The 11319-nt window shown below is 53.7% G+C and overlaps 1 protein-coding gene across 2 annotated transcripts in view; it reads left to right on the plus strand.

The window, feature by feature from the left end:
• The window catches only part of RORC (RAR related orphan receptor C), a 67604-nt gene extending 56632 nt beyond the window's left edge, over window positions 1–10972 (plus strand). For both annotated transcript variants that reach the window (XM_074938721.1, XM_074938720.1), the window contains 5 exons: window positions 1625–1757; window positions 2588–2695; window positions 4003–4113; window positions 5707–5816; window positions 6624–10972. In XM_074938721.1, the coding sequence (XP_074794822.1) occupies window positions 1625–1757; window positions 2588–2695; window positions 4003–4113; window positions 5707–5816; window positions 6624–6785 (624 nt within the window). In that variant the 3' untranslated portion in view covers window positions 6786–10972. The remainder of the gene's footprint in view (window positions 1–1624; window positions 1758–2587; window positions 2696–4002; window positions 4114–5706; window positions 5817–6623) is intronic.
• Window positions 10973–11319: the final 347 nt, after the last annotated feature.

Raw genomic sequence — 11319 nt, forward strand, 5'->3', positions numbered from 1 at the left:
GCAACCGCTGAGCTTCTGTCCTCTGGGGAGGAGACTAAGGGTTAACTGCCGCGGCAGGACTCCTGGGGTACAGGTGCACAGTGCAGTAAAAGGGGCAATGAAAACTCAGAAAGAACTGGGGAGGGCTGCTCGAAATATTCTGTTTTAAATGGTTTGGAGCAGAAACTTGGGGTTTCAGCTCAGTGAAATTTTGCCCAGAAAATGCCCCCTTCTAACGGGAAATTTCAGTTTTTCATCAAAAAATCGAATGCCCCCAAAATGGAAAATTTCGGTTGAGAAATGCCCCTGTGGTGACTCATGCCTCTGTTCTCCTCTCTGGTCTGGGATCTCTGGCTGGACTTCATCCCCCACATTCCACCAGGGCCAGGGACACCCATGATGCACTGCATCCCCTCGCCAAGAGGGGAGACCATGGTGCATCATGGGAGATGTAGTCTAACCAGGGAGCCCGGCCTCTTCAGCAGAACGGGAGTGTGAGGCACTGTGGCAAAGTTCCTCCTCTGCCTTGGTGGGTCCTGTGCTTATTGGCCGATTTGCTCACCTCAGAGGTTCAGGGCAGCCCTCAGTGCTCAAATCTGCCGTTCACTCAGTTAGCCTCATCACTGGCCAGCATGGGGAAAAGGAAGAAGAACAATCCCCGCAGTCTCTGCTGATCCACCTAGTGGATCGGGGAACAGGCGAGAGACCTTCCCCTCTGGTGGAACCCACAGTCCAGGTCAACTCCTCCGGTATCAAGTAAGAAGTTGGGGGGATGGAGGGATGGGGGAATCCGGGCCCGCCCTCTAGTCCGGGCTCCAGCCCAGGGCCCTGTGGATTGCAGCTGTCTACAGTGGCTCCTGTAACAGCTGCGTGACAGCTACAACTCCCTGGGCTACTTCCCCATGGCCTCCTCCCAACACCTTCTTTATTCTCACCACAGGACCTTCCTCCTGGTGTCTGATAATGCGTGTACTTCTCAGTCTTCCAGCAGTACGCCTTCTCACTCTCAGCTTCTTGCGCCTCTTGCTCTCAGCTCCTCGCACACACACCACAAACTGAAGTGAGCTTCTTTTTTAAACCCAGGAGCCCTGATTAGCCTGCCTGTCTTAATTGATTCTGGCAGCTTCTTGATTGGCTGCAGGTGTTCTAATCAGCCTGTCTGCCTTAATTGTTTCCAGAAAGTTCCTGATTGTTCTAGAACCTTCCCTGTTACCTTACCTTCAGGGACCTACTTAACCTGGGGCTAATATATCTGCCTTCTGTCACTCTCCTGTAGCCATCTGGCCTGACCCTCTCACAGCACCCAAACTACTACGCCTATGAGGCACAGCGGTAGTATTTCCAAATGGAAATATTTCACTTTTTTGATTATTCGCCAACTAGTGGGCTTATGGGGCGGTTGCTCCACATGAGGTAGGGCACAGGGGGTGGCTGCACCAGGCATGGCACACAGTTATGGGGCAGCCACGCCATGTGGCATGGGGCACATGGGGTTTTGGGGCAGCCACACCAGGCATGGTGGGTGGGGTAAGGAGCAGCTGTGCTCTATGGGGCGTGGAGGAACCAAGCGTCATGGGACACGGCCCATGGGCCGAGGGGCAGCCAGCCGTACAGTGTGGTGCAACCGCGGGCTTCTCTCTTGCAGTCCATGGAGGAGATGTGGGAACGCTGCGCCTGCCGCATCACGGAAGCCATCCAGTACGTGGTGGAGTTTGCCAAGCGGATGGGCGGCTTCATGGAGCTGTGCCAAAACGACCAGATCGTGCTTCTGAAAGCAGGTACGCGGCTGGAACTGCTGCAGCCAGGCCCCAGCAGGGATGCCCCCTCCCACAGCTGGGTCAATAATGAGGCCATCCCTTGAGCTCTCAGTGAGAACAGCCTCCCTGGGAAGCAGACCCCATAGGCTCTGTATTCAGAGGCACAGCCCCCAGCCTGCAGGGGCTGTTTGCACCTGGATCTATGCTTTGACATTCAGCCCGTCTCCTGCTGCAAGACCCCGTCGTGCAACTGGGGCTGCCATGCCTGTCTCCAAACCACGAGCATCCTTGGGTGGGAGCCGTGGGCTCGGCCCACGTCCAGCACGCCCGCCGTCTCTGATTGCACCTCCGGGGTGGACCGTACCTTGTGAATTTCCCAGCCGCTCTGGACAGGACAGCGTGACTCAGGCCACGTCTGCACTGCAGTCGGAGGGGCACGGTGGGGTGACTGCATCCCTGCTCCAGCTTTAATCTAGCTAGCAGGGCTAAATAGCAGCGAAGCCGCGGCAGCGTGGGGGGGTCCCTGGGTATGTGTTTGCATTGCCAGCCCACACCCATGCCACCATATCGGGTCACTGCTATTTTTAACCATGCTAGCATGGGTAAAGCTAGCTCAGCCATGCCCACCCAGGCAGCGGGCACCCATTTGATGGCAGTGTAGACGTAACCTCAAAGGCTGTGACACTTGTCCCCTACCCCCCAAATGGGCAGGAGATACCGTGCCGGGGACTAGTTTACTTCCCTGGACCTCCCTGCTCTCGTGCATGAAGGCAGCGATGTTGGGACCTCCAGTGAGTCTGTTTACTGCTTATATTTGCAACTTCTTCACTCCCCCCACTCCGTTTTTGCAGGCGCCATGGAAGTGGTTCTGGTGCGAATGTGCCGTGCCTTTAATTCGGAGAACAGGACAGTCTTCTTCGAGGGCAAATATGCAGGCCCAGAGCTCTTCAAATCGCTCGGTATGATATCGGCGGTATTACGGTAAAGCCCAGAGGCCCCACTTTGCGCAGGCACAGGGCAAGAGACGGTCTCTGACCCAGAGAGCTCCCAGGCTAACGAGACACATGGTCGTCCTCCTTTTACAGATGGGGTCACTGAGGCCCAGAGAGACAGACCAAGATTTTCAGCACTTAGCTCCCATTTAGGTAGTGGAATGAAGCAGCCAGGATTTCAGCAGTGCCCGGCTCCTCCCTTTATTCCCAAGCCGGGTTGCTGAGCATATTTGTAAACACCTTGCCCAGGGTGTCAGCAGCTGAGCCAGGACTCGAACCCGCATTCCCTGGGTCCCCATCCAGTGCCTGAGCCACAAGGCCGCCCTCGATCTCTTGCTCATGGGCCGGCCGGCCTCCCCCCCCCGGCTTTATTACCCCAGCTGTTGAGAAACCTCCTCCCCATTGTAAAGGGATTTTCACTGTTCTGCTTCTCTTTGAACCCTGGGTGAGAAATTTCTGTCAAGGAAAAGAGGCTGCCCTAAGGAGTAACTGCAATTCGAATGTGGCAGGCCGTGCCCAGCGCCCCACAAGTCCATGTGCCTGCTTGGCAAACACAGCAGCCAATACTAACGTCTCTGCAGAGATCATCTCAGGAGGGGAGGGTGATGGGTCCTTCCCAGCCAGAGCAGCCAGTGCTGCCTGCTGAGGCCCTGAAGAAGACGCCTGCATTGGCTCGCGTCCAGCGTGATGCTCTGCTCTGTTCAGTCCGGAGCGGTGGCTTTGATTTTTGCCTGGCCGATATCCGAGGGGCTGATTGGCAACAAGTTGTGGTGCCGTTGCCTTTCTAGGCCCCTGGTTCAAGTCTAGCTCACGGCGCTAAGGCCCAGCCAGTGGCCGCTTAGGCTCCTTGGGCCAGCGGGCATCAGTTACTGTGTGTCTGGGCAGCGCCTAGCGCCATGGGGTCTGACTGGGCTGAAGCCTCTGGGAATATTAAATAATATCTTCGGTGGCCTCTGACCAGTTCCTGGTGGCCAGGCGTTCACATCGCAGCAAACCCCCGTTGTTGCCAATCTCAGAAGAGACGCAGAGGGTTGTATGAGCCCTGGAGATTGGACTTCCCTCCTAGCCCCAGCGGGTGGAGGAGGTTTGTCCTGTGAGGTTCCCCAAAAGGTTTGGATCCCAGGGGGGACAATGCGTAGTCAGCGATGCCTGTAGACCCTGCTGGAGGCTGGTTAGAAAGGAAGGCTAATCCCGCCTCTTGGTGGCGCTGGAGAGGGGGCGGGGCCGCCCAGGAGGAAGCCGCAGGTGACTGACGGCTCTGCTCCGTTTCCCAGGGTGCAACGAGCTGATCAACTCCATCTTCGACTTCGCTCACAGCCTGTGCTTGCTGCGTTTCTCGGAGAACGAGATTGCCCTCTTCACCGCCCTGGTGCTCATCAACTCAAGTGAGCGTCTGCCGCTGCTGCTGCCCCTCCATCCTAGGGCTGCAGCCCCCATCGTGGGGGGCGGGGGGATACCAGATGTTAATTGCCAAACAGCCACATAAGTAGAGCTGGCCAGAAAATAGGGGCGGGTTCCCTGGGAAATGTTGACTTTTTAGGATGACCCCCCTCCCCGGAAATATTTCACTTCATAATGGCACCGAATAGGGATGTAAAGATCAGTTTAAAAAGTTAACCGGTTAAACGATTAAAATTATATTGTTTAACCAGTTAACCGTTAACTGAGGTAGCCTTGGTGGGCCTGGCACTATGGGGGCCGGTGCTGGGGCTCACAGCCCTGGAGTCCTACCGGCCCAGACGGCGTGGTGTGGCCAGGGCTGGGGTTCCACCAGCGTGGCCAGGGCTGGTGTCCCGCCGGTCTAGCACGGCCGGGGCTGGGGTCTCTCATGCTGGCGCGGGGCTGCTGGAGTTAATGCTTAAGGTTGGTTAACCGGTAAGCCTAATGCTTACCCATTAACCTTTTACATCCCTAGCACTGAGGTGCCTCCTGGAATTTGTAGTTCAAGTGCCTCATGCTCCCATTCTCCTCTATAGGCAACGGTCTCTGGCTGGACTACAACTCCCATGATGCACCACACTCTCATCACTTGGTGAAGGGAGGCATTGTGGGAAATGTAGTCCAGCTGGAGAACACAGTCCCTAGAGGAAATGAGGCAGCGGAGGCACCGACACCACTGCTCCAATGAGGAATTGTGGCACCCTTGTAAATTGAATTATTTCCGTTTTTGGCCAAAAAATGTTTGGTTTTCGAGCAGTCAGTTTGATTGATGAAATATCACTATTTTAGTGACAAAATTCCTGCAATCAAACCCCCCGTTTTCCATCAAAAACCGATGGAATATTTTCAACCAGCCCCTGCCCCCAAACCCTTTCCTTCCTGAATGCAGTGTCCTCTGCTCTCCTGCCAGCACAGGGGGGCAAGTGGCTGGGTTTCACCCTGAGGTGCCCGTTTCCAAGTCAGCGCTGAGAGTGCCACCCCTGTCCTTCCCCCTCTGGTCATTGCGAATGGAACCAGAGAGAGACTGACGGGGCTTTAGAGTCACCCCTTCTCAGCCTGCTGCATCCTGCAGGCCATGCCACCCCAAGCCACCGTCCTCAGGGACCAGGGCTCAGATCCTGAAAGGGAGCTAGCCAGGATTATTATGGAGGGCGAGATGTCACTCCAATCCCATTGGGAGGCCACAGACTAGCATTCGGCCAGGACCCCAGGGCTGAAACTGCAGAAAAGTTCTGCAGGAATCTCTGTGTTGCCACTGTGGGGTGTTCGTGGCTGGCCAGACACTGCTGCAATCCTCAGCCTCAGTGTAAGTTCGCGTGGACAACCCCAAGCACTCAGCCAGCTGAGATCCATTTATCCTGAACCTTAAACTGTCACGCAGCAGAACCACGGGCTCTAGGGAGCCAGTGCTCTCCCTCCTTCGTTCAGGTAGCGTTGGCCCATTAAGAGAGGTGGGCGGGGGCCGAGACACCCCCACCCCCACCCCCCCAGTCAAGCTTGGGAAATGCTCATCAGTGTCTTCTCCTGTCTCGGTGCAGATCGGCCGTGGCTGCAGGAGAAGGGCAAGGTGGAGAGGCTCCAGAATAACCTGGAACTGGCCTTTAAACACATGTTACGGAAAACCCACCGGGAAGGCATCCTGGCCAAGGTAGGTGCATGGTCCCACAGCCTTACCTGCCTCCTCTGTCACAAGCCACATGTCCGACCGGCATAGGGCACCTCTCGAATGCTGCTGGTGTTGTGAAGCCCAGGACTTGAGGGCCTGCTTTTGGGTCCCTTTACTGTGCCCCGTCTCTGGGGCTATTGGGCCCCCAGCGCTCCCATGCTGGAAGGAGAGGCTCAGAGCCAGAGCACTGTGCTTTCACCACACAGCTCTCGTTAATGTTGGGGGAGGGAGGCTTGGGCTGCTGGACCTGTAGCTGGATACACGGGGCCAATGTGGATCGGGGGCTGGGTCACTGAGGGGAGATATCTGCACTGAGCAGACAATACACTCAGATTGGACATTAGGGACTCTCAGTAGAGGATTCTGGGTAATTATGCAAATGTTCAGTAGAGGTGGAGGGTTCTTAAAATGGGATCACGCTCACAGACCAGCAGCAGAGCACGTGCACACACACGGACACACTCTCACACGCACATGTGCACCATGCACGCATGCCCGTGTACACACACTTTCACATGCACACCCTCGCGCACACCCCCCCCTCACCCCAGACGTGTTCAGCAGCATCGCAAGAGCTCACAGAAGCCCCAGGCGCTGCCAGACCAGTTACTGCCCTGATCAAGCTGAGACCTTCTGACCTAGTTTCACCCACCGAGGCCCCTGGCTGGCTGTGGAGTGGCGATGGATGGCCGGGTTGGTCTGCGAGGGCTCAGCAGAGGGGCTTGGGCGGTGGGAGCCGGTCCATGCCTGGAGATCCGCCTTTATACCACGTGCCTCTCTCCCCTTTAGCTGCCGCCCAAAGGGAAGCTGCGCAGTCTGTGTTACCAGCACATGGAGAAGCTGCGGTCCTTCCGGCAGATGTACCCCATCATCGTCCACGCTGTCTTCCCCCCGCTCTACAAAGAGCTCTTCAGCTCCGAGTGCGAGCTCCAGGGAGCAGCAGCAGAATGATCCCCGTGGGAGGCCGGTGCCCAGAGACCGACTCCCATCTCGCACCGGTCTGTGGCCCCCCGCTGCCCCGGGATGGGAGGTTGGTGGGGGGAGGGTTGGACCACATTAGAACCCGCTCCCTCCCATCCCCTCCCAAACAGGGGTGCGGTGCAGGAGGGGGTGCGGCCAAGTGATCAGAGCAGACACCTGGGAGCCAGGACTCCTGGGTTCCATGCCTGCCTCTGCCACCAACCTGAGCAAGTCACTGCCCCTTTCTGTGGGCCTCGTTCCTCTCTCTACAATGCAGCGGGGAGGGAGACACCCTCCCACACACTCCATGGGGGCGGGGGGTGATGCTTAAATAACTGTGTGACGCTCTTTGAGGTCTCAGCTGGCAGGTGCTACCAAGGCGCAAAGTATTATTGGGGAGACGCCCCGAGCCGAGACCCCAGTGGGACAGAGATCAAGGAGATCACCAGCTTTTGCTGTAACATATTCAGGGCCAAGGAAAACGCACTGCCCACCCCATTACTCCAGTGACTAGCATCTAGAGACCGGCCCGGATAGTTCAAATACCTCATTGAAAACAATTTTTTTTTTTTTTTCGTCTCCTTACAGTTTTGTGGCAGGAGAATTTTTAACCAAGCTGTTTGAAAATAATAATTGTACATAACACAGAGATCTATTTTTAACCGTTTGCCTTTACATCCACTCTGCAGCACCAGGGGACCAGCCCCCACCCGCCCAAGCTCTTGTATTTCTTATTAATGTCTCGCAATTGACCAGACATTGCAGCGGGTAGAAAGTTTGGTGCCTGTGTCTGCCACTCTGCTGCCCCCTGCTGGGCAGAATCCCTGTCCCCATGAAATTCTCAGGGTTTCAAACCCAATAATTTGCTTTTACTCACCGTAAAATATATAGAGATACTGTATAAAGTTAATATAATAAAAGGCTGTTTTTTAATATTAAGGCTATTTTTGAAAAGCAACAAATTCTAATTTTCTTAAGTATGGGGCTGTCACGGAGCGGGAGCTGATGGTTGTTTACAAGGGGAATGATTTTCGAAATTGCCTTTTTCTAAAAGAGCTTTTGTAACCCAGTGTGTGTAAAACGATTCGGATTGAAAATAGCTGGGGGTTTGTACAGCTGGGATTCGGAAGGACAGCCACCGCTACAGGAGTCCGTCCGTGGACCTCAGCCGGCTTTGGATCAAGCCAGTAGATCATGAAGGCACAATCTTAACTTCAAGGCCACAGTCGGTCCTGCTGATTTCACGGGCCACTGCCCCATAGACGCTGCGTGACATCGCTGTGAGGGGACTGCTTGGTAAAATGAAGCACTGCGGAGGGTTTGCAGAATCAAACCCCACGTTCCTTGTCTAGGCTCTTCCCTTGCGCACGAGCGCCGTGGAGCAAAGCGCAAGGAAGGACCTTGGTGTTTGGCCCCTCCCATCCAAGTCCTGCCCGCTAATGCTCACCACGCTCGCACACGCGTCTGACGATGGGACACAACCTCCGGGGGCTGCAAGGGAGAGCCCAGCAGCCGAGGTATTTCACTGAGAGGGCTACGGTGACGTCAGGGCCGGTCTACGCTGCAAGGATGGGGGGTGATTGCAGCTTGTGTGGACATACCTGAGCTAGCTCGGGCACCCATAGCAGCCAAGGCAAAGCAGTGACCCACAGTTCTGGGCGGGCTCGTTTTGTCTCTGCTGCTCCGGTACCCCAGTGAGCTCGATCAAAGGTGTGTCTGCACACGCTGCCATCACATATCATACCTACAATCATACAATCTCAGGGTTGGAAGGGACCTCAGGAGGTCATCTAGTCCAACGCCCTGCTCAAAGCAGGACCGATCCCCAATTTTTGCCCCAGATCCCCTAAATGGCCCCCTCAAGGATTGAACTCACAAGCCTGGGTTTAGCAGGCCAGTGCTCAAACCACTGAGCTATCTCTCCCGCCTCCACACCCTGGGATTGCAGGGCAGACACACCCAAAGTGTCTGAGTTCCAGATGCCCAGCTGTGGCTAGGGGGGTAAAGGGCAGCCGTGGGGAGAGGCATCAGCACAGACCCAAGGTACTACCCTCAGTTAGTCCCTGCATACCTGCCTCTAACTTGCCTACCTTAGTGTCCTGTTTGCCTCCTCAGCATCTGTCCTGCCCATGTGAATCCTTCGTCCTGCTGGAAGCACTTTGCTTGTATGAAAATCCAGGGATGAGGACACAGCGATAGCTGGCAGGGGAGCAGAATTCTTTGCTGGTCGCCAGTCCCAAAACAATCGGCTTGATGAGCCGTCTCCTCTCAACTTACACTTTTAAGATTATTCAGCAAGAGCTTTACAGAAAGGAAGGTTGCACGTAGGTTGTCACCAGACAGGGTGCGAGTTTAACAGAGGCCTAATTAATGATGGGAAACGTGCATGGACTCCAGGCTTTTTGTCTTGCCGGGTGGGTGCTGGGCTTGGACGGGTCAGAAGTACAGAATTCATGGAGGAGACGGCCCAGCTAGCGATGCGGTAATAGCCAAATTAGAGCCGCCTGCGAAGTGCAAGTTATTTATCGTAGGAAATCTGTGGCTGTGGCGGGGAATCATTTCCCACCCCCCTCTCCTGAAGTTTCTGATCAAAATGTTTCCAGTTTTTTGTAGAAAAACCAGCCCCCGCCCCAACTTAAAAACAAACCCACACAGATGTTCTGGTTCAAAATGATCAACAACAGGGAAAGGGGAAATTTTGATTTTTTAGACAAAAACACTAGAATTTTTTGACCAAAATCTTGGTCAAAAGCCATTTTTTTAATTAAAACCATTGGCCTGGTTCTAAGCGAAGCCAGCTCCGGGTGCAGACTCAGCCAGCTGCAGTGCTACCGTCTAACACGGCCTTTTTGCCAAGAGGGTTTGGTTTTGAGTCGACTCCTGGATTCATTTGATAATTTCAGCATTCGCCGCACTCTGCTGACGCAGCGAATACAACCTAGAAGACACAGCCCCGTCCGCTGCCAGGGGAAGTCTTCTGCAGTGGCTAGAACACAGAACTGAGGAGCCCTGGGTTCGAATCCTGCCTCTACCACACTCACAGTCATTGCACACCTGCTGGGGTGGAGCCTGCCCGTCTGCTATGGCTGGGCGGCCTCTCGGCAGCAAAGCAGGGGTGGGTTGGCTGGTTCCCTGTTGGGGCGGGCAGGTTCTTTGGTGCTGGATTGGACCCGAGGCGTAGCCATGCTGTAGAAGCCCTGATTTCCGGAAGTCACGGGAAGTCAGTGGGAGCAGAAAGGGCTCCACCATCCTTGAAAATCTGTTGGGACACCGGTATACACACATGGGGACACTCAGGGAATATTTTGTCTTTCACAAGTGCCCAAGGGCTTGATTTTTAAAGGTGTGTAGGCACCTAACTCCCTTTGAAACCAACAGGAGTTAGGTGCCTAAATACCTTTAAAAACCAGGGCCTCAGGGACGTAGGAGCCTAAGTCCCATTTTCAAAAGGGACTTGGGCACTTAGGCCCAGCACCTCAAAGAGAGCTCGGCACCTAAATACCATTGGGGAACTGGGTAAACATCCTTCTGTCCCACTGGTGTGAATCAGGAGTCAATTCTGTTGAAGGCCATGGAGAAACCCCTATGCAAAACGGGTGTAAGCAAGATCAGAACCTGGGTCTTTAAGGGCAGTTCACCCCAGATTTGTAACAAACACCCAACTTCCTAAGCACGTTTGAAGCTTGCACTATCTGGATTCCAGAGGAATTAAATTCATTGACCCTCAAAACTATCTGCCTCTTTAAGAGCGTCACTCGGACAGTCCTGTTTTCAGCACAATAAAAGACAATCAGACCCTCTCTGGCCTTAGGTCCTTTCTGAACATCTGCTAGCTTGATCCAGAGCCGACTCTTAACCCTGCAACCCAGGGGATCTGCTTCACCGATCCGTTAACCTCTTTCCATTCATGTCTAGTTTACTGTTGCTTTTTGGTTGCATTCTTTTAGTGTAAAATAATAATAATAATTCAATACATCTAACCTGCAATAGTGTCATTTTGTAAAATTGTTTAAAATATTTAAATATTTTGTCATGACAGGTTTGTAAATATGTGAAAGTTGTAATTTTTTTTAATAGAGCAATCATTCTTTAAACAAAAAAAAAAAGGGTTTTAGTTTTCGTTTAAATTAATTAAACTTATGGTGCATTTTTGTTTGTTTGTTCGTTCGTTTGTCGCCCAGGGTTATATGTTTACTTGCAAGGGTTTAAAAAATATATTATTCAGAATGCACATTGTAATGAAAAATTTATTGAAAAGTGTCCAGTTTTCTCTGCTATTTTCAATAAACTAGGTTGCCAAGAAATGGAGCCCGGCTGCTTATTTGTGGCTCTGCGGTTATTCATAGGTTTGCAAACTCTTGTGGTTTTATCCCGAGTCTAGGGCTGTTTTTGTTATTTACTAAATTTCACCGTCCTCTGGGGCACGGAGCTCGGTTTGCCTGCTGGGCATATCTCACCAAGCCAGTTCCCTGCCACTGCAAGTGCGTTGGGCATGGATGACACTTCGGTCCCTTCCTGGTCTCTG

Source organism: Natator depressus, chromosome 24 (assembly GCF_965152275.1).
Source record: "Natator depressus isolate rNatDep1 chromosome 24, rNatDep2.hap1, whole genome shotgun sequence".
NCBI classification, from domain to species: Eukaryota; Metazoa; Chordata; order Testudines; family Cheloniidae; genus Natator; species Natator depressus.